Source organism: Pristiophorus japonicus, chromosome 4 (assembly GCF_044704955.1).
Source record: "Pristiophorus japonicus isolate sPriJap1 chromosome 4, sPriJap1.hap1, whole genome shotgun sequence".
In the NCBI taxonomy this organism is placed as follows: domain Eukaryota; kingdom Metazoa; phylum Chordata; class Chondrichthyes; family Pristiophoridae; genus Pristiophorus; species Pristiophorus japonicus.
In genome coordinates, this window is record NC_091980.1 from 31,060,236 (window position 1) to 31,084,129 (window position 23,894).

General features: G+C 46.2%; 2 protein-coding genes across 6 annotated transcripts in view; both read left to right on the top strand.

Annotated features, from left to right (window-relative positions):
- atox1 (antioxidant 1 copper chaperone) overlaps positions 1–20,134 on the top strand; it is a 30,085-nt gene extending 9,951 nt beyond the window's left edge. Inside the window, exons 3-4 of the mRNA XM_070878079.1 lie at positions 9,241–9,396; positions 19,843–20,134. Coding sequence (XP_070734180.1) covers positions 9,241–9,365 — 125 coding nt within the window. The 3' untranslated portion in view covers positions 9,366–9,396; positions 19,843–20,134. The remainder of the gene's footprint in view (positions 1–9,240; positions 9,397–19,842) is intronic.
- LOC139262860 (jerky protein homolog) overlaps positions 1–23,894 on the top strand; it is a 99,596-nt gene that overhangs the window by 9,813 nt on the left and 65,889 nt on the right. The window lies entirely within an intron of this gene.

Here is a 23,894-nt window from a genome sequence, read left to right on the forward strand (position 1 = left end):
TCCTGTGTGGCCAGTTCACTGCTCTCCCACCCGGGCTTAGAAGCATAGAAAACATAGAAAATAGGAGTAGGAGTAGGCCATTCGGCCCTTCGAGCCTGCACCACCATTCGATAAAATCATGGCTAATCATTCCCTCAGTACCCCTTTCTTGCTTTCTCTCCATACCTCTTGATCCCCTTAGCCGTAAGGGCCATATCTAACTCTCTCTTGTATATATCCAATGAACTGGCATCAACAATTCTCTGCGGCAGGGAATTCCACAGGTTAACAACTCTCTGAGTGAAGAAGTTTCTCCACATCTCAGTCCTAAATGGCCTACCCCTTATCCTAAGACTGTCCCCTGGTTCTGGACTTCCCCCAACATCGGGAACAATCTATCCGCATCTAACCTGTCCTGTCCCGTCAGAATCTTGTATGTTTCTATGAGATCCCCTCTCATCCTTCTAAACTCCAATGTATAAAGGCCCAGTTGATCCAGTCTCTCCTCGTATGTCAGTCCAGCCATCCCGGGAATCAGTCTGGTGAACCTTCGCTGCACTCTCTCAATAGCAAGAATGTCCTTCCTCAGATTAGGAGACCAAAACTGAACACAATATTCCAGATGAGGCCTCATCAAGGCCCTGTACAACTGCAGTAAGACCTCCCTGCTCCTATACTCAAATCCCCTAGCTATGAAGGCCAACATGCCATTTGCCTTCTTCACCGCCTGCTGTACCTGCATGCCAACTTTCAATGACTGATGAACCATGACACCCAGGTCTCGTTGCATCTCCCCTTTTCCTAATCTGGCACCATTCAGATAATATTCTGTCTTTGCGTTTTTGCCCCCAAAGTGGATAACCTCACATTTATCCACATTATACTGCATCTGTCATGCATTTGCCCACTCACCTAACCTGTTCAAGTCACCCTGCAGCCTGTTAGCATCCCCCTCACAACTCTCACCGCTCACCACACCCACCCACCACACCTACCCCGGCCAAATGGCCTTTCACACCGGCAGGCCTGCTGACTTCCCGGGCCAAGTATGAAGGTAGGACTTAATTTTTTATTATTTATTTATTTAGTTTTTATTATTGATGGTTTTTATGCTTCATGAATGTTGTTGAGAAGGTGTTTAGTGCTTTGCAAGGTCCTCTCCGCTCCCCCCCGCCCCAAATCTCTGGCTACCTACGCTGATTTCTTAACTCTCCGCAAGGGTTTTCTGTGCGGCCACAAGTGGCCACATACACTGGCCTAAGTTAGTTTGGGGCAACTATTAGTTGTCCAAACTGGCTTAAATGGCCAAAACAGGCGTAGGTGGCTGGTAACGCCCCTTTTGGAAAATAAAACTAAACTTTAAAAAAAATCCTAACTAACTCACTTACACTGGTGCAAATTAAATGTGCAGAATGGGGATTTTTAAGATACTCCAGAAAAATCAAGTTGCTCCAAAAAAAAACCGGAGCAACTCCTGGGCAAATTTGGGCCCAATTATAGCACCCCAACTGCTGCCCTGGTTAAGATCAGATAAATTATTGAACCTGTAACTTTCTATTTGTGTGTCTTGGTGCCACAGGATATTGGGGATATGAATTTTTAGTTGGTACAGACAGGAGACATCCAAGTGTGGGCTATAATAAGCTGACTACATTCCCCAACTCTTGGTCAATTTAAATGCAGAATTTTATTTCAGTAAAAGGAAGAAAGGTATACGAGAAGTTACTAGGGAATGAAGGTTTACCATGTTTGTGTGTCATTCCTCTCTACAATTTTAATTGGGGTGTCGACCTGTTTATATTAAATCAGTTCGGAGAACATAAGAAATAGGAGTAGGGCAAACGGCCCCTCGAGCCTGCTTCGCCATTCAATACGATCATGGCTGATCTTCTACCACAACTCCACTTTCCCACCCTATACCCATGTCCCTCGAATCCCTCAGTGTCCAAAAATCTATTGATCTCCGTCTTGAATATACTCAACGACTGAGCATCCACAGCCCTCTGAGCTCGAGAGTTCCAAAGATTCACAACCCTCTGAGTGAAGACATTTCTCCTTATCTCAGTCCTATTTGGTCCACTCCTTATCCTGAGCAAATTTGGCCCTCCGTTTTTTTCCGCAGACCTCCGAGCCCCGCCGAAAAAAATTGCTGCGATCATGGCCACTTCTCGGGCCATCTGTGGAGCGGGTGTGGTGTACAATGAAGAGAGGGGGGGCGGAGCTAGGTCCGTGCTGGCTGCGCAGAGCCAGTGGGGGCGGGGGGGGTGCTAATCTGAGTGCCGGCAGAGCACACATGCGCATTGCAGTGTTCGCGCATGCTCGGTGGGGCATTAACATTGGCAATTGGCCATTTTTAAAGGGAGAACCTCACTGAGTTTTGGATGCCTGCTTGATGTTTTGAAAGCTATAGGAGTACTGTTTGGAGTACTCTGCAAGAAATCAGCTGCTAAACCTACACAAGGAGTGCTGCATAGGTGAGAATAATTCATTGCTGCAAGCAAAATAAGGACTTTGTGTTTTTAAAAATCACTGAGTGTCAATTCAATCGAGCAATGCAACACCGTGCCCCAAGAACGAAGAATTTCACGCATCAAGAAGTGGAGGTACTAGTGAATGTAATCGAGGAAAGATGGCAGGGGCTGGATACGAGCAACAGAGGTCACGTAAAAGTACCACCCAAAGAAATTAATAAAAGCTGGAACAAACTTGCAGAAGATTACTGCGCAGTGGTGAATACCACGAGAAGTGGAAGGCAGTGTAAAAAGAAATGGCAGGACCTTGGTCAAGCAGTTAGTGTAAGTAATATTTTCATTTGTCAATGAAATTGCATTTGTAAATGTGACCATCTGTATACGTCCCACCCAGCAGAAGGACACCCTCGCTAACAAGTTATGTTTTAATCTTTGCAGAAGAAATTGGCTCACAACAAAAGGGAAAGAACTCGGAACAGGAGGAGGCCCGCCAAATCTGCACCCATGGCCACCCTTGGAACAGAGGGTCGCTGCTTTGATGGGTCCTAGCTGGAGAAAAGCAATCAGTACTGCCCAAGCTGGGCCCACACGCGAGGGAGAGGATAAGTACTGAAAATTACTCGTGGCCCTTTAAATCAACCTGCTGCCTGACCTGCTACGTGTGAGCCTACTCATGCCACCCATCCTGCTCCCTCCTCTGCCGCTAACCATTTGACTTCTGTTATATTTTGCAGAACCTGATGCCAATCCTGAAGATACAGAAGAAGATTCGGACGCGAGCAAGCCAGACCAACTTTGTAGGGAGGTGGGGGTGGCCATAGATAGGTATGAAGGGGAGAATCTTGTACTTGTGTTGCCAAGCACTTCCATGATTTCTGATTCGTCATTCCGTGGTTTGAGCGTGGCCCTGCATAGTGGTTTAGGGTCTGGTTCGACATTCCGTGGTTTCAGCTCATCCCAGTCCCTGCATAGTGGTTTAAGGTTTGGCCCGACATTGGATGCTTTCGAAAGTCCAGAGGTTGCGGCTTCCAGGCTGCTGGAATGCAGTATGGATCATTCAGTGCCCCAATATCCCATCCTGCACCTCCCACTGTTGCTGGAATGCACTATGGAACACCCAGGGGCCCACTGTTCGAGGTTCTGGGTCCCACTTCTGCTGGAATGCAGCATGGAACACCCAGGGCCCACCGTACAAGATTCTGGGTCCCACTCCTGCTGGAATGCAGCATGGAACACCAGGGGCCCACAGTCCGAGGTTCTGGGTCCCACTCCTGCAGGAGTGCAGCATGGAACACCCAGGGAACCACTGTCCCAGCCTGAGGTTACCAGTGCTGGTGGAATGCAACCTGTAACACCCATGGCCACACCTTCCCAACCTGCGCCTCACACTGGAGGGGTTCTGCTAGACAGACCCAGGGCAAGGCCATGGAGAAATGTACCACGTTGTCCTGAGCTGGAGGGTGCAACAGATGTGGCATTGAGTATGGAGACCAATAAGTTTACCTGATCACTCGTGAACACCGTCAGTGGGGTGGGTGATGAGGGAACGACACTGACGGCAGAAATAGCAATAATGTAAGGGAGGACATTTCAGAGGCAGCGGGAACGACAGCACAGGCCATCAAGGAGGGAATGACACAGGCAGCTGAAACGACGGCACAGATCATCAGGGAGCTAGCTGCTGCAATAAGGGAACACAGCCAGGCCAATCCACTGCCACTCCCACGGCAATCTCCGCACTAGTCTCTGTAGAGACCCGAGCCGTAACCCACCACCCACGAAGCAGTGCACATTCATTGAGATGTGGATCTGAGATGGGTGCAGCCTTTCCTTACTGCTGCTGTTTTTGTAGTTGATTTTACTCTTGTAACTGTTTTCAAATGTAAATTGTTTTGTAAGTGATATAACTTTACAAGACTAAAGTGACCTTAAAGTTTTGAAGTGAACTTACAGTGTAAGTTTTTTCTAATAGAAATTGTTTTGTAAGTTTTGTAACTTTACAACTTAGAAATGATCTTAGGGTTTTTAAGTGATCTTAGAGTGTAAATGTTCTCACATTTTGTAAGTTACTTAATTTTGCACTTAAAAAGTTGTTATGTATGTAACCCTATGTAACCAGCATTTCCACCGCCACCAGAGGGCGCATCTGTTGGAGTCCCAAGGGATCCCAGCATCCCATGAGAGTACTATATATAAGTAGGCCTCCCATGCTGTGCCAGCACTCTGGAGTCAGAATAAAGACCCCAAGTTTCGCCATGATTTGCTCCTGATTTTTAGGAGCAACTGGTGTAGAACGGAATATCTTAGAAATCGGAATTCTCGCCATTTAGTTTGCTCCAGTTCTAGTCAGTTAGAACAGTTTCACTTTGGAACAGAATTTCTTTTTCAAAAGGAGGCGTGTCCGGGCACTTACACCTGTTTTCAAAGTTTCGGCAGTGAAAACTTACTCCAAACGAACTTAGAATGGAGTAAGTGAAGATTTTTGTACGCTCGAAAAAACCTTGTCTACACTTTAGAAAATCAGGCGTAGGTTACAAATCAGACGTAGGGAATGGGTGGGTGGGGTTTAAAGGGAAGTTTACAAACATTAAACACTTCAGTTTTACAAATAAAGAGCCATCATCAATAATAAATGATAAAAACATCAATAAATCAACCAATAAATCAATCAAAAAAAATTAATAAGAAATAATTTTTTTTTTAAATCAATAAATAAAACATTTTCTACTTACCGACTGCAGCACCGGGTGACCTCCAACAGCGTGCTGGGATGCCCCCCCCCCCAGTGTGTCTCTGTCAGTGTCTCTATCTCTCTGTCTGTCTGTGTGTCTCTCATTCTGTCTGTCAGTGTCTGTGTTTCTGACAGCGAGGGGAGGGGGAGGAGGGGGGTAGTGGGAGGGGGGGGAAGGAGATGGGAGGGGGGGAAGGAGAAGGGGGAGGGAGGCTGAACGGTCCAGGCCTGGCCGGGCCCAAGACTTCGGGCAGGGCCCGTTCCCAGCACCAGATTTCCAGGTAGGTGGCGTTGGGTCGGGTCGGGGGGAGCGCGGGTCGGGGAGGTCGGGGGGAGGGAGGTCGGGGGGGAGGGAGGGAGGGAGGGAGGTCATGTCAGGTCCAGTCCGGGGGTGGGGGGGAAAGAGAAGAGCGGGAGTCGAGTCGGTGTCAGGGTCCGGTCCGGAGGAGGGTGGGGGTGGAGTGGGAGTCGTGTCGGGGTCCGGTCCGGGGGCGGTGGGGGGGGGGGGTGAGCGGGAGTCGGGTTGGGTCCAGTCCGGGGGGTTGGGTCCGGTCCAGGGGCGGAAAGCGGGAGTCGAGTCGGGTCGGGAGGAAGCAGGAGCTGGGCATGGGAGGAGCCTTATTCACACAGCCCCAGTGAGGCCATTTGGCCAGAGCTAGGGGCTGCGTGCTTCGGCCCCTCCCACACAGTTTTGGGCGCCTGGAGCGATTGCACATGCGCGCCCACTGTAGTGAGCATGTGCAGAGGTTCCGGCACTGTTTTCAGCGCAGGGACCTGGCTCCGCCCCCTACAGCTCGTGCTGCGCTGCGCCGAGCTGCAAACAACCTGCAGGGAGCTGGAGAATCTGGAAGTTTTTTTTAGGCGCATTTTGTTCTAGGCGCGGCTCGAAACTTGGGCCCAAAGAGACTAAGGTCACACTTACTCAAGTCTGCAGTACTCAGTCACATTGCTTTATTCGAGACATAACAAAAGTGATCTTGAAGTTTGTGATTTTACAGTGTAAGATTTTTCACATTGAAATTGTTTTGAAATTTTACAAGTTTTTAAGTGATCTTGAGTCATATTAAAGTAGTTTGATAAAAAAAATTATTTTATTACACTAAAGTGTACATTCTATAATCAATAAAATATTTTTTACATTGAAACTGAATCATGTTCCATTAACACAACACACAGCCCAGCTCTTCTCACTCCCAAAATAAGGTTAGAAACCTAAAGGTCTTTTGTTCTCGTCCCCTCCCCCTTCAGTCATGTGACTTCTCTATCCCTCCTCGTCAGCGCCCCCCCCCCCCCTCCCCACAGCCTGCAAAATTCTGCCTTCTCCCTCTTCCCCCACCCCCCCAAAGCCTGCATCGAGGTCTATTGTAGTGCCTTTACCATCAGCCTTGTTCAGATTACCTTCCACCCTCCACAAACATGAATTCATCAAAAACTGTGCTGCCAGTATCCTAACTTGCACCAAATCCTGTTCACCTGTCACCCCTGTATGTGCTGATCTGCGTTGGCTCTCGATTTTAAAATCCTTGTTCTCAACTCCCACCATGGCCTCACCCCTCTTTTTTTCTGTAGCCTCCACCAGCCCCACAGCCAATGCTCCCTCGAAGCTGTGGTATGGGTCCCGCGCAGGCCGCTCACCGGCTTCCCCATTGTAAACACCACGCAGGCCGCTCACTGGCTTCCCCATTGTAAACACCACGCAGGCCGCTCACCGGCTTCCCCATTGTAAACACCACGCAGGCCGCTCACCGGCTTCCCCATTGTAAACACCACGCAGGCCGCTCACCGGTGTCCCCATTGTAAACACCACGCAGGCCGCTCACCGGCTTCCCCATTGTAAACACCACGCAGGCCTCTCACCGGCTTCCCCATTGTAAACACCACGCAGGCCGCTCACCGGTGTCCCCATTGTAAACACCACGCAGGCTGCTCACCGGCTTCCCCATTGTAAACACCACGCAGGCCTCTCACCGGCTTCCCCATTGTAAACACCACGCAGGCCGCTCACCGGTGTCCCCATTGTAAACACCACGCAGGCCGCTCACCGGCTTCCCCATTGTAAACACCACACAGGCCGCTCACCGGTGTCCCCATTGTAAACACCACGCAGGCCGCTCACCGGCTTCCCCATTGTAAACACCACGCAGGCCTCTCACCGGCTTCCCCATTGTAAACACCACGCAGGCCGCTCACCGGTGTCCCCATTGTAAACACCACGCAGGCTGCTCACCGGCTTCCCCATTGTAAACACCACGCAGGCCTCTCACCGGCTTCCCCATTGTAAACACCACGCAGGCCGCTCACCGGTGTCCCCATTGTAAACACCACGCAGGCCGCTCACCGGCTTCCCCATTGTAAACACCACACAGGCCGCTCACCGGCTTCCCCATTGTAAACACCACGCAGGCCTCTCACCGGTGTCCCCATTGTAAACACCACGCAGGCCGCTCACCGGCTTCCCCATTGTAAACACCACACAGGCCTCTCACCGGTGTCCCCATTGTAAACACCACGCAGGCCGCTCACCGGCTTCCCCATTGTAAACACCACACAGGCCTCTCACCGGCTTCCCCATTGTAAACACCACACAGGCCGCTCACCGGTGTCCCCATTGTAAACACCACGCAGGTCCGGAAATTTAAAAAGACCGTGCACTAAAAGAAACAGACCGCACAGAACAAAACATTGCCAACAGCCCTCCAAGATCTCTGTGCTCTTCCAATTCTGGCCATTTGCACATCCCCAATTTTCAATGCTTCACCATTGGAGGCTGTGCCTTCAGTTGTCTGGGCCCTTGGCTCTGGAATTCCCTCCCTAAGCCTCTCTGACTCTCCGCCCTCTCTCCTTTAAGACGCTCCTCCCACCTTAAAACCACCCGTTCTAATATCTCCTTATGTGGCTCGGTGTCACACATTGTTTGATAATTACTCCTGTGCGGACCCTTGGGATGTTTTACTAGGTTAAAGGTGCTATATAAATGCAAGTTGTTAACTCAAACCAGGGTAATGTACGTGGGTCTTTTATGGTCTGTGCCACACCAGAAAATGCAATTGCTCAGCGAGCTATTGAGGAAGCCCAAATAAGTAGTTTTCTACTCAATGGCAAATAATTTTATCTTTGCTGTTGTGCCTGTCTTGTGCTTAATTACTTTTAATTTTCTTTGGGACCAGCTTAAGTCCTTCACTGCTATTCTGTGCTGTCTGATATGCTGGAGGCAGTCAGTAGCCTTATGATTTAAGTCTCAGGACTGATTGCCCGAGTCGAGATATCCAGTTCAGTCATGGGATGGAGCCTGTCTATTGTTCTGTCTCATATTGTCAGGGTTAAAAAAAAAAGACAACGGTAGGTGATAGGGTGTGGTGGGGTATCGGTACTTGAGCCTCTGATAGATCCTTCTTCACGTGTGAATCCTACATTGAATACTACAGGGTAGTACATCAAGTGCCAAACTTACCAAACATTTGTGTATACACCGTTTAAAAATATTTTCTATGGATGTGGGCAGCGCTGGTAAGGCTGTATTAGTTGTCCAGAGAAGGTGATGGGCTGCTGTAGTGCTTGGGTTGATGGTGCTCACAGAATGGTGTTTGGGAGGGAATTGCTGGAATTTGACTCGGCAGCATGAAGGGACAGTGGTGTATGTCCAAATCAGGATGGTGTGTGACTTGGAGGGTAAGTGGCAGGTGATGGTGTCCTGATGATTTTGCTGTTCTTGTTCTTCTTAGCAGTAGAGTTTGAAAAGCTGGGAGGTATTGTTGAAATAAGCTCAGTGGACACTGGTTTGGGGACATCTTAGTAAAAGATGAAAGATAAGGAGCAGAATATTCTCCTTCCCCTTCACTCGAGCTCCCACCCCTGCTCCAGAGCAGGTCAACATAGGCCAGCAATTGAAGTTCCCAGTCTATATACCTTCGTACAATACGATATGGTTCACTTAGCCCACTAAGCTGTTAGGATGATAAGCACATACTGATTTTGGAATACTCAATCCTGCTTTTAGAGCTTTTCTATAGCTTTTTAAATAACTAAAATATGATCTGCCCTGATATTTTTTTGTTTTAGATGTGCAGTTTGATATCGATCTTCCCAACAAAAAAGTCTTCATTGATTCTAAGCACAGTGTGGAGCTGCTGACCGAACACCTGAAGAAGACAGGAAAGGATGTACAGTACATCGGCGAAAAGTAGAGCACATGTGGTAGTCAGTGTAATTGAAAAGGTAAACTACTCCAAGTGCACCCCACTGGTCGAATTCTGCAACATACACGAAATCCGCAGCGTTCTCTGTTTCTGCACAAACACTTTGCACGTAGGATTTCTGTCCAGGTGTCATTGGTCGCTCAAGCCTGTATTTTCACATCTTGTGCCTTTAAAAACCACGTTATGAGTCCATGGCAGTGCTTTACTGATGCATTTGAAGTAGTAAAGCAGAATTCGTTTCATAAGCGAATAAAATGAGTACAATGTTTTAGATTGTGTGTAAAATGTAACTACGAGGGTGATGCAGTGCGTATTTTGCTCCAATATGCCATAGAGTGTTCATAGCCACTGTTAACTAACATTGAACATGTCACAGAAATACCAGCTGGAGGTGAGGGACTTCCCACAGTGGGTGGTGGGGGGCAGGAATCAATGGGACAAAAGGAGGCTGGGTTACACTGTGCTGCTCACACACGTGTATCTGTAGAAATATAAACTCCTTTCACGCTAAAAAATATATAAAACTTGTCTGCGTTGAGTTAACTGGGGCAATGGTTGAGGTACAATAAAGTACCTCAGCAACCCCACTGCAGGAGCTGGTATAGGCAGCGACCAATGAATTAGGCCATCTGCCTGGTTGGGGAATAGTGCTGGAAAACTTGGATATGAAGGCGATAAAATGAGTTTTGTAACAATGTGGCTGTAGGGAACTATTTATTTTATAGTGTGTATTTAACTCCAGGGCAGAAATAGAAGTACCACATCAGGTGAAATACTTGATATAATTAGCATCACTATCAAAGGTACACATCCTTTAATCTTTCTAGATAAATTCCACTCACAATAGCCACTATTGCCTCTGCCTGCATGTGTAAACACTAGGTCACATTTTAAATGGTAGTACTGGCATTGACAAGACAAAAGGTCAAATACTTTAGTTAACTATTTTTTTCCTCACAGTATTGTCACATAAAGATTGTGGCACGTGCAAGTAACTACTGTTTAAGTGTGAGCTTCGAGAGTACAGTTTGGAAGGCTATTTAACATTGGGAGACACTGTAGCTAAGGCCTTTCTTGTCTGTGCATGTTGGATGTTTTTCTTTCTCATTCTCATCCTCGCCTTGGGCTGGTGATGATGTTTGTAGTGTCCTGCAACTCAAGCAGACAAGTCATTTGTATTTTTTTAAACATGAAAGGAGTTTAGATTTCTGCTTTTTAATTTCAAACGAATGCATGTGCCCTTGCAAGGCTTGTACAATCTGGGTGTAACTAGATTATTTAATTGGCAGGGACTGGAGGGCGAAGAGCTAATGATGACACGTAATATGTGTCAGCCGTGACTCAGTAGATAGCACTTTTGAGTCAGAAGGCTGTGGGTTCAAGTCCCACTCCAGATCACAAAAATCTAGGCTGACACTCCAGTGCAGTACTGAGAGACTGCTCCACTGTCGGTAGCGTTGTTCAGATAATAAATAATAACTTTTATTTATATAGCGCCTTTAACGTAGTAAAATGTCCCAAGGCGCTTCACAACAGTGTTACAAGACAAAACAGATAAATTTGACACAGAGCCACAAAAGAAGAATTTAAGGCAGATGACCAAAAGCTTGTTTAAAGAGAGAGGTTTTACAGAGCGTCTTAAAGGAGGAAAGAGAGGTAGAACGGCGGAGAGGTTTAGGGAGGGAGTTCCCGAGCTTAAGGCCCAGACAGCTGAAGGCACGGCCACCGATGGTTGAGCAGTTATAATGAGGGATGTTCAAGAGGGCAGAATTTGAGGAGGGCAGACATCTTGTGGGGTTGTGAGGCTAAAAATGATTACAGAGATAGGGAGGGGCAAGTCCATGGAGTAATTTGTAAACAAGGATGAGAATTTTGAAATCGAGGCGTTGTTTAACGGAGAGCCAATGTAAGTCAGAATGCACAGGGGTATTGGGTGATCGTGACTTGGTGCGAGTTAATACACGCGCTGCTGAGATTTGGATGATTTCAAGTTTACATAGAGTAGAATGTGGGAGGCCAGCCAGGAGTGTGTTGGAGTAGTCAAGTCTAGAGGTAACAAAGGCATGAATGAGGGTTTCAGCAGCAGAAGAGCTGAGGCAGGGGTGGAAACGGACAATGTTACGGAGGTGGAAAAAGGCGGTTTGTGGCTGGAAACTCATTTCCAGGTCAAATATGACACACAGGTTGCGAACAGATTTATTCACCCTCAGATTGTTGCTAGGGAGAGGGATGGAGTCAGTGGTTAGGGAACGCAGTTTGTGGCGGGGACCAAAGATAATGGCTTTGGTCTTCCCAATATTTAATTGGAGAAAAATTCTGCTTATCCAGTACTGGATATCTGACAAGCAATCTAACAATTTGGATACTAAGCAGGGGTCGAGAGAAGTAGTGGAGAGGTAGAGCTTGGGTGTCGTCAGTGTCCATGCTCACTGCTGGGTCTCTTGCTTTTTGTGGTATATTCCAATGACTTGGACTTAAATGTTGGGGATATGATTAAGACGTTTGCAGATGACACTAAAATAGGCTGTGTGGTTGATAATGAAGAAGGAAGCTGCAGACTGCAGGAAGATAGCAACGTACTGGTCAGATGGGCAGAACAGATAGAATTCAATCCGGATAACTGTAATGCATTTGGGGAGGTCTAACAAGGCAAGGAAATATACATTAAATGGTACGACATTGAAAAGTGTAGAGGAACAAAGGGACCTTGGAGTGCATGTCCACAGATCCCTGAAGGTAGCAGGCCAGCTACTTAGGGCTCAAATTTGGCCCCTGCCGATTTTTGGCGCACTCACCCGAGGTGTGCCGATTTTCTAGGATAGAAATTACGCCAGAAAGTTGTCCCCGTATTCTGGGCACTCTGTGGCCTCTCCCATTGCTTGGCGCGGCAATTCAATTAGTGGGTGGAGCTAGGGTCCTGCGCTCAAGAGTGCCGACAGTTCAACGCATGCACACTGGAGGTTTTGCGTGTGGGCAGTAGCTCCTTTGCAGCATGGGACCTGATGTCCCACCCCTATAGCAGGCCGAGTGGTGTGACGATGCGCGCCGGCTGCTGCACGCCATAGAGAGAGTCCCGCACCTATCCCCGGCCTAGTGGCCCTCCGGGCCGAAGTAGGACTTGAGTTTTATTTTTTAGTTATTGATGGTTGTGCTTTCTTTAGTGAGGAGACTTTTGATTTGAGGAGGAGGAGGAGGAACAACAACAACAACAACTACTAGGGGGCATAGATGTAAAGCAATCGGGGGGAGGTTTAGAGAAGATCTGAGGGGAATATTCTTCACCCAGAGGGTGGTGGGGGTCTGGAACTCACTGTCTGAAAGTGTGGTAGAGGCAGAAGCCCTCACAATATTTAAAAGATACTTGGATGTGCACTTAAAGTACTGTAGCCTACAGGGCTACGGACCAAGAGCTGGAAAGTGGAATTAGGCTGGGTAGCTCTTGGTCGGCCGGCGCGGACACAATGGGTCGAAATGCCCTCCTTCTGTGCTGTAAATTTGTATTTCTATGATGTGGAAACTGATTCTGTGTTTTTGGATGATATCTCCAAGGGGCAGCATATAGATAAGAGGGAGCCAAGGACAGATCTTTGGGCGACACCAGAGGTAACGATGCGGGAGTGGGAAGAGAAGCCATTGCAGGAGATTTTCTGGCTACGATTAGATAGATAAGAATGGAACCAGGCAAGTGCAGTCCCACCCAGCTGGACGTTGGTGGAGCGGCGTTGGAGGAGAATGGAGTGGTCAACTGTGTCAAAGGCTGAAGACCGGTCCAGAAGGATGAGGAAGGATAGTTTACCTTTGTCGCACTCACAAAGGATGTCATTTGTGACTTTGATGAGAGCCATTTCGGTATTGTGGCAGGGGCGAAAACTAGATTGAAGGGATTCAAACATTGAATTCAGATGCGATGTTAAATCGAAGCCCGGTCTACTCTTTCAAGTGGATGTAAAAGATCCCATGACACTATTTCGAAGAAGAGTAGGGAAGTTATCCCCAGTGTCCTGGCCAATATTTATCCCTCAATCAATATCACAAGAAAGAGATTATCTGCTCATTATCCCATTGCTGCTTGTCGGAGCTTGCTGTGCGCAAATTGGCTGCCACGTCTCCTATACAGGTACAGCGTCGAGGTTCCCAAATCGGGACTCCGGGACGATCTGTGGCGGGGTCGTCTGTAATCCGGAAAATGTTCCGTAATCCTGCCGTTGCCACCCCCCGCTCCGCCGCTGGACTCTCCAGGCCCTGTCGCCCGCCGGACCCCCTGCTCCTTCCCTTGGCCCGCTCCTTCCTTTGCACCCCCCCCCCCCCCCATACGTTTCCGGACTCGGGATGTCATAAAGACGTTCCGAAGTCCGGAAATACACAGAAGCAAGAGCGGCCTCGATCCCGAGGCTTCTGGATTTTAGACGCTGTACCTGTATTGCAACAGTGACTACACTACAAAAGTACTTAATTGGTTCGAAAGCACCTTGGGACATCCTGAGGTAGTGAAAGGTGCTATATAAATCTATAAGTCTTTTCTTTCTAAATTGACCTATCTGAAGTAAGACTCATCATGTTGGCTAATTCTAAGTTTATTAACTCCGAAAGAATATCACATTGGGTTAATATCCTGGAATTCTTGTTTCCTTCCCTTGTTACATATTATATTTGAATATAAGGATGAAGTTGGGGACAGTCTCTGACAGTGCAGTTAGAACATAAGAACATAAGAAATAGGAACAGGAGTACGCCATTTTGCCCCTCAAGCCTGGTCCACCATTCAATAAGATCATGGCTGATCTGATCATGGACTCAGCTCCACTTCCCTGCCCGCTCCCCATAACCGTTTATTCCATTATTGCTCAAAAATCTGTCTTATCTCCGCCTTAAATATCTTCAATGACCCAGCCTCCACAGCTCTCTGGGGCAAAGAATTCCACAGATTTACAACCCTCTGAGAAGGAATTCCTCCTCATCTCAGTTTTAAATGGGTGGCTCCTTATTCTGAGACTGTGCCCCTAGTTTTAGTTTCCCCTATGTGGAAACATCCTCTCTGCATCCACTTTGTCGAGCCCCCTCATTATCTTATGTTTCGATAAGATCATCTCTCATTCTTCTGAATTCCAATGAGTATAGACCCAGCCTACTCAACCTATCTTCATAAGTCAACCCCCTCAATTCTGGAATTAACCTAGTGAACCTTCTCTGAACAGCCTCCAATGCAAGTATATCCTTCCCTAAATACGGAGACCAAAACTGTATGCAGTACTCCAGGTGTGGCCTCACCAATACCATGTGCAGTTGTAGCAGGACTTCTCTGCTTTTATACTCTATTCCCCCTTGCAATAAAGGCCAACATTCCATTTGCCTTCCTGATCACTTGCTGTACCTGCATATTAACTTTTTGTGTTTCATGCACAAGGGCCTCCAGGTCCCTCTGTACTGCAGCACTTTACAATTTATCTCCATTTAAATTATAATTTGCTTTTCTATTTTTTCTGCCAAAGTGGATAATCTCACATTTCCCACATTTTCTGCCAAATTTTTGCCCACTCACTTAGCCTGTCTATAATCCCTTTGCAGATTTCTTGTGTCCTCCTCACAATTTGCTCTCTCACCCATCTTTGTATCATCAGCAAACTTGGCTACATTACATTTGGTCCCTTCATTAATATAGATTGTAAATAGTTGAGGCCCAGCACCGATCCCTGCGGCACCCACTAGTCACTGTTTGCCAACCGGAAAATGGCCCATTTATCCCGACTCTTTGTTTTCTGTTACTTAGCCAATCCTCTATCCATGCTAATATATTACCCCCAACCCCGTGAACCTTTTATGTGTCACCTTATTAAATGCCTTCTGGTAATCCAAATATACCAGATCCACTGGTTCCCTCGGATCCACCCTGCTCATTATATCCTCAAAAAAACCCAACAAATTTGTCAAACCTGATTTCCCTTTCATGCTTGATTGAATCATGTTTTTCCAAAAGTCCTGCTACTGCTACCTTAATAATGGACTCCAGCATGTTCCCAACGGCAGATGTTAGGCTAACTGGTCTATAGTTTCCTGCTTTCTGTCTGCCTCCTTTTTTAAATAGGGCCGTTACTTTTGCGGTTTTCCAATCCGCTGGGACCTCCCCAGAATCCAGGGAATTTTGGTAGATTACAACCAATGCACCCACTATCTCTGCAGCCACTTTTAAGACTCCAGGATCCAAGCCATCAGGTCCAGGGGACTTGTCCACCTTTAATCACATTATTTTACTGAGTACTACTTCTTTAGTGATGGTGATTGTATTCAGTTCCTCCTTTCCTTTAGTCCCTTGATTATCCACTATTGGGATATTTTTAATGTATTCTACCGTGCAGATCGATACAAAATACTTGTTCAAAGTCTCTGCCATTTCCCTGTTCCCCATTATTAATTCCCCAGTCTCATCCTCTAAGGGACCAACATTTATTTTAGCCACTCTTTTCCTTTTTGTGTACCTGTAGAAACTCTTACTATCTGTTTTTATATTTCGTGCTAGTTTGCTTTCATAATCTGTCTTCCCTCTCTTTATTATTTTTTAGTTGTTCTTTGCTGGCTTTTAAAAGTTTCTCAATCCTCTGGCTTCCCCTAATCTTGGCCACTTTGTTTGCCCTTGTTTTCAATTTGATACCATCCCTTATTTCCTTAGTTAGCCACTGATGGTTAGCCCTTCTCTTAGTCTTTCCTTCTCATTGAAATATATTTTTGTTGAGAGTTATGAAATATCTCAAATGTCTGCCACTGCTCATCAACCGTCCCATACTTCAATCTATTTTCCCAGTCCACTTTAGCCAACTCTGCCTTCATACCTTTGTGGTCTCCTTTATTTAAGCTTGGGACACTGGTTTGAGATCCAACTTTTTCACCCTCCAACTGAATATGAAATTCACTCATTCTTAGAGGATCCTTTACTAGGAGATTGTTTATTAATCCTGTCTCATTACACAGTACCAGATCTAAGATAGCCTGCTCCCTGGTTGGTTCTGCAACGTACTCTCTATGAACTCTTCCTCAGGGCTACCCTAGAAATTTGCTTTGTCCAATCAATATCCCCCTTGATTATTGCCGTTCCATTTTTACAAGCCTCCAATATTTCTTGATTTATACTCTGTGCAACAGTGTAGCTATTGTTAGGGGGCCTATAGACTATGCTCACCAGCGACTTTTTCCCCTTATTATTCCTTATCTTGATCCTCTGAGCCAATATCGTTCCTCACCAATGCACTGATCTCACCCTTTATTAACAGAGCTACCCCACCTCCTTTTCCTTTCTGTCTGTCCTGGCAAATTGTCAATTACCCCTGAATATTTAGTTCCCAGCCTTGGCCACCTTGCAACCATGTCTCTGTAATGGCTATCAGATCATACCCATTTGTATCTATTTGTGTGGTGAACTCATCTATTTTGTTACAAATGCTCCGTGCATTCAGATAAAGAGCTTTTAAATTTGGTTTTATTTTACGATTTTTTTCCTGCTTTGACTCCACTTTCTGATACACTTTTATGTTTATACATTCTGTCCCTTCCTGTCATGCTCTGATTTTCATCTCCCCCAGTGCTACCCTGCTTTATTGCCTTTTCCTTACTCTTTGACTTTTTAAATTTCCACTCACCTGAACCCTTAATTCCCTTATCGGTTAAGAAACTGTCCATCTCTGTCTTAAATATATTCAATGTCCCAGCTTCCACAGCGCATTCCACAGATTTACAACCCTCTGAGAGAAGAAATTCCTCCTCATCGCAGTTTTAAATGGGCAGCCCCTTATTCTGAGATTATGCCCCCTAGTTCTTGTCTCCCCTATTAATGGAAACATCCTCTCTATCCACCTTGTCAAGCCTCCTCATAATCTTATACGTTTTGATAAGATCACCTCTCATTCTTCTGAATTCGAATGAGTAGAGGCCCAACCTACTCAACCTTTCCTCATAAGTCAACCCCCTTGAAATCAACCTCCTCATTTTATTTCCTGCCACTTGCACACCTGACCATTTTCCAGCCAAAAGCCCACTCCAGACTTAAGCTGGCTGCCAGGAGGGATAGCAGAATAAAGTGCTGTAACTCCACTTCTGATTTTGATATTCTTTTCTTCTCTTCTCCCTTCATTACCTCATGACTGAGATTGTTAACTGGATATGAACACTATTCTTGTCATTCTGTGCCACGAAATGATTCCCTTCACAGAGAAGTCCTGCAAAAGAATGTTTTTTTGAAAGATAAGAGCAGGACATATTGTATTAAATCATGCCGGTATTATTGATTGATATCTTTAAAGCGTGGTCCTTCCTGCAGAATTATCTATTCTATTTCATAAAAGATAGGGACACGTTGTACTTGTGTATTACATTTTGAATTGTTTGGTAATTTACTTATTTCAGTAGTTCAGTAGGCGTGACACCACAAGGACATCTGACCCTGTAACATCAAACTATGCAACTTCACCAGGGCAGTGGTTGGAAAACATAAATTGTGTTTGTGCTTGAGAATGGTCTTATTGCACGTAGAACTCTGCGCTCAATGTCAGTACCTGTATCATGTGTTCCCAGGTTTCTGCACTGCCTCAACAAAGTACTTGAATTCTAGCCTTAGAAAGATACCCTCTTTCCCCTCCCACCCCCCCCCCCCCCCCCACACTGTGCTACTACATCAGTTCCATTATCCACACCAGCTATTTTTGTGGCTTCCCCAAGTGAGAGTGCCCATTACATCCAGTTTTAATCTGATGCCCACTGCAAACTAGGTGAAGTGTCGCACATTCATTTCTGTTCGGGACTCTTACAACATGATAGAGAATTTCATGCCATAAGTTGAAAGTGTTTGCAAAGGTTAATGGTGAAAGATTATTTTCATTGGTGAATTGTCGAATCAACAACTTGCATTTATATAGTGCCTTTAATGTAGTAATACACCCCAAGGCACGTCACAGAAGCATTACCAAACAAAATTTGATACTGAGCCACAAAAGAAGATATCAGGACGGATTGGTCATAGAAGTAAGTTTTGAGGAGTATCTTAATGGAGAAGAGAGAGAGGTAGAGAGATGGTAGGGAGGGAATTCCAGAGAGTATGGCCATGGCAGCTGAAGGCATGGTTGCCAATGGTGGTATGATTAAAATTGGGGATGTGCGAGAGGCCAGAATTGGAGGAGTGTGGAGATCATGGAGGGCTATAGGGCTGCAGGAGGTTACAGAGATAGGGAGGGGTGAAGCTATGGAGGGATTTGAAAACAAGAATGATAATTTTGAAATCAAGGCGTTACCGGATCAGGAACCAATGTAGATCAGTAAGCACAGGGGTGATGGGTGAATGGGACTTGGAGCGAGTTAGGATATGGGCAGCAGAGCTTTGTTTAAGTAGGGAGGAAGATGGTAGGCCAGTCAGGAGAGCATTGAAATAGTAAAGTCTAGAGATAAGGGTTTCATGAGCTGGAACTTGGGCAATGTTGCGGAAGTGGAAGTAGACAGTCTTAGTGATGGAGTATAGATGTCGTCGGATGCTCATCTGGGGTTAAATACGACACTAAGGATTCAAACTGTCTGTTTCAGCCTCAGATAGCTGCCACGGAGAGGAACAGAGTTTGCGGCGGGATCCAAAGATAATGCTTCGGTCTTCCCAATATTTAGTTTGGAAATGTTAGTGTGGAAATTTCTGCCCATCCAGTAATGGATGTTGGACAAGCAGTGTGACAACCCAGACTGTGGAGTGGTTGAGAGAGCTGGGTGTCATCAGTGCACATGTGGGTATTTCTTTAGCATTAGAATGACATTTTTAATTGCTTGTTCCAAGTTGCCCCGAGAGGTTAGTAGGCCTGTTTCATTACGATTGGTTGTACAACTGAGTGGCTTGCTAGGTCACGTTGTGTGGAAACTGAGATATGTGTAGGCCTAACTGGGCAGGATTGGTTAGGTTTCCTAATTAAGGGTACTAATGAGCCAGTTGGATTTTTAAAGACAATTTGGCAGCTTTAATGGTCACTTTTGGTTCCTGGTGCTAGTCTACGAATGATCAGACTTTTTTGAATTCAGTTTCACAATTTTCCGTGGTGGGTTTGAACTCTCAATCTGAGTTGCTAGCCCAGTATCATAACCACTGCAGTATCACATGTGCTATTGAAACCAAATCAAACACAACATTTAATGGGTGGGTAGATGAGTACTTTAAAGAAAACAAATACTACTTGAGATGGAGAAAGAGCAAAAAATGAGATCAGAATAGGCGGTGCCAGTGCGGTAGACATGATTGGCTGGAACTGCCTCCTGTGCTGTAATTTCTATGATAAATCTCGGCTGAATTCAGCTGCAGCCCCACTTGAAACGACAATAATGCCATCTAGTTCCTTCTTGAAAATACAGCTGTAAGATGCTTCTGCTCATTTGCTACTTTCACAATAGTTTGAAATTGCATCGTTGCGAATGGACTTTGTAATACCTGTTATATTTCCTTTCCTTTCAGAAACACCAAACTAACGGGTGAAATCAAAGCGCTTCTCTAACGGTCGAATCAATGGAACCAAATTACAGGGCAGTGACAGCTGGATTCTTTGTGAACATAATGAAAAGTTTTATCTCTGATAATTATTAGCCTCTTATTGATCGGGAAACAAAGTGCTTTTTATGTAGTTATTTTGACTGTTGCCTCGCTGAAAATGCCTTCATTTTTATAATTTGTTTATAATGCATCTATCATTATTTTCTTTGATGTTCACATACACAATAAATAAATGTCTGCCTTAGTAACTCCAAAAGCAGCTGCTTTCAGCCTTTTCCCTCCTTTCATTCCATATTTAATTACTAAGGTTACCAGAGTTCTGAGTGTGCTGCAACGTGGCAAAATTATGTTTCTGTCTTGCTGACCTGATGACATGATCAGTTTGAAATCAGTTCTGATGAAGCGTTAAACTTTTTACAGTTGCCGACTGTTGTGGAAAGAAACCACACAGTCGCGGGTAGGCATTGATGTGAGAAACATTATTACAAGCATGCAGGGGAGAGAACTTTAGTGAACCAAAGTCTCTGATCGGACAATGACATCAGATTTTATACATGATTGGGCGTAAGCATAAGCTAGAACATTTGCATTTTTAAAAGCATTGAATAGGATAACATGTTAGCTGTAATTTGAAGTGCTGCCTAGTAACTAGGTTGACTAACCGTACTGCTCAGGCATCGGGAAAATGTGTATTCATTCACATGGGGAGTTGGTAATGGCACTGTAATATCTGGGATGGGGTAGGAATCACTAACTGCACTGCTGCAGTATTTGGGACAGGGGCCTGGAGTTTCCTCTGCATCTGCGTCCACATACACACACTCTGGGCGCAAACAAATTCCGTGACTTAAAAGATGGCAGAAATGTTGGCGTGTAACTATAATACGCCCAGGTCTCCTCGATCTTTTATGCCCGCTTTTCAAACCTTCTGTCTAAACCATTTTTCGCCCACAGCTAGCCACTCTCACTTTTGCTGAGCACAAATGTTGTTCCCAGCAACTGCCCAAGGGTGACAGCTCTGCAACAGACGTAAGTTGCACCTGCAGTTACCAATTTCATAGTCCCGCCCGATCTGAATCGGGCTCTCCCCTAGCGGCTGGTCGCTGCATTGCGACAAGGGTATAACCTGTGGGCTCCTCTACTAGCCAAACCCGAACTGCAGCCCGTTAATTGGACGTGAACTGCAGGCTCGCTCCTAGTGGACAGTCACTGAATTGCAGTAAGGGTAGAACCCACGGGCTCCCCTAACGGACAGTCACTGAATTGCAGCAAGGGTATAACCCGTGAGTTCCACTAACAGCTACTCACTGAATTCATCATCATAGGCAGTCCCTTGAAATCGAGGAAGACTTGTTTCCACTCTAAACGTGAGTTCTCAGGTGACTGTACAGTCCAATACAGCAATTACAGTCTCTGTCACAGATGGGGCAGACAGTGGTTGAAGGAAAGAATCTGAAGTTTACAGCACGGAAGGCCCTTTTGGCCCATCGTGTCCGCACTGGCCAACAAGAGGTTATCCAGCCTAATCCCACTTTCCAGCTCGAGGTCCGTAACCCTGCAGGTTATGGCACTTCAGGTGCACATCCAAGTACTTTTTAAAGGTGAGGGTTTCTACCTCTACCGCCCTTTCAGGCAGTGAGTTCCAGACCCCCACAACCCTCTGTGAAGAAATTTCCACTCAAATCCCCTCTAAACCTTCAATCAATTACTTTAAATTTATGCTCCCTGGTTGTTGACCCCGCTGCTAAGGGAAATCGATCCTTTCTATCCTCTATATCTAGGCCCCTCATAATTTTATACACCTCAGTGAGGTCTCCCTTCAGCCTTCTCTGTTCCAAGGAAAACAAACCCAGCCTATCCAATCTGTCCTCATAGCTAAGATTCTCCACTCCCGGCAACATCCTCATAAATCTCCTCTGTACCTTCTCTAGTGCAATCACATCCTTCCTGTAATGCAGTGACCAGAACTGCATGCAGTACTCCAGCTGTGGCCTAACCAGTGTTTTATACATTTCAAGCATAACCACCTGCTCTTATATTCTATGTCTCGGCTAATAAAAGCAAGCATTCCGTATGCCGCCTTAATCACCTTATCCACCAGGCCTGCTACCTTCAGGGATCTGTGGACATGCACTCCCAGGTCCCTTTGTTCCTCTATACTTCTCAATGTCCTACCAATTAATGTGTATTCCCTTTCCTTATTAGCCCTCCCCAAATGCATTACCTCACACTTCTCTGGATTAAATTCCATTTGCCACTGTTCTGCCCACCTCACCAGTTGATTGATATCTTCCTGCAGTCCGCAGCTTGCTTCTTCATTTTGAACCATACAGCCTATTTTTGTATCATCTGCAAACTTCTTAATCACAGGGCTGAAGTGATACCTGCTCTCCTGCATGGCTCAGAGACATAGATCATATACAGAAGACACCTCAAATCGCTGGAGAAATACCACCAAAAATGTCTCTGCAAGATCCTGCAAATCCCCTGGGAGGACAGACGCACCAACGTTTGTGTCCTCGATCAGGTGAACATCCCCAGCATCGAAACACTGACTGCACTCGACCAGCTCCGTTGGGCGGGCCACATTGTTCGCATGCCTGACACAAGACTCTCAAAGCAAGCGCTCTACTCGGAACTCCTACACGGCAAGCAAGCCCCAGGTAGGCAGAGGAAGCGTTTCCAGGACACCCTCAAAGCATCCTTGATAAAATGCAACATCCCCACCGACACCTGGGAGACCCTGGCCAAAGATCGCCCTAAGTGGAGGAAGAGCATGTGGGAGGGCGCTGAGCACCTTGAGTCTTGTCGCTGAGAGCATGCAGAAAGCAAGCGCAGGCAGCGGAAGGAGCGTGTGGCAAACCAGGCTCCCTGCCCACCCTTTCCTTCAATGACTCTCCACCTGTGACAGAGACTGTAATTTCCATATTGGACTGTTCAGTCACCTAAGAACTCACTTTTAGAGTGGAAGCAAGTCTTTCTTGATTTTGTAAGGGCAAGATTGATTATCAAAGATGTTATCTGGCTATTGTGAAGGCATTGAGTTGGCTAAACAAGAGGTATGCTTAAAACCACACGTATGCATAAAATACAATAGAGCCATGAGATGACCACTCGTTGACCTCGGGCTCAAGGGAGCAATAAAGAAAATCTAAAGAGGAACTAACTATACAAGGCAAGTGACGCCTGGAAGAAGTGAACAAATGGATATTCAATCATGCGTTGGTACAACCAATCACGTCACTGTTAAGGTCTGGCCACGAGGACACTCATGCCAAAACCTGTATAATTAAGGTGTAATCTGAACAGCTCGGTGGCGATCTTCTCTCAGGCGACAGACGTGAGATGCTCCCCCTGCAAATGATGGATAAGTGTCAACGATCTTTTATTCCAAGATTTCCGTCTGTTGAATCTGGGCTTGTTAAGAGAAGGGTGATGCTCCCTATCAATTTTGAGGGACTACCTATGATGATGAATCATACCTCCTATATTCAAATCTAGATCATTGATGTATACTACAAAAAGCAAGGGATCTAACACTCAGCCCTGCGGACCCCAATGGAAAGGGTGGGGGAGGAGTCTGTTTTGCCACATTCTCCTTCCGCTGCCTGCGCTTGGTTTCTGCATGCTCTCGGCGATGAGACTCGAGGTACTCGGCGCCCTCCCAGATGCTCTTCCTCCACTTAGAGCGGTCTTGGGCCAGGGACTCCTAGGTACCATTGGGGATGTTGCACTTATTAGGGAGGCTTTGACTGTGTCCTTGAAATGTTTCCTCTGCCCCCCCCCCCCCCGGGGCTCGCTTGCCAAGTAGGAGTTCCGAGTAGAACGCTTGCTTAGGGAGTCTCGTGTTGGGCATGCAGACGATGTGGCCCTCCCAACGGAGCTGGTCGAGTGTGGTCAATGCTTCGATGTCGCTCACTGAATTGCAGCTAGGATGTAAGCCGCGGTCTCACCAAGGTGGCCAGTTACTGAACCACAGCAAGGATATAACCCGAGGGCTCCTCTAGCGCCCAGTC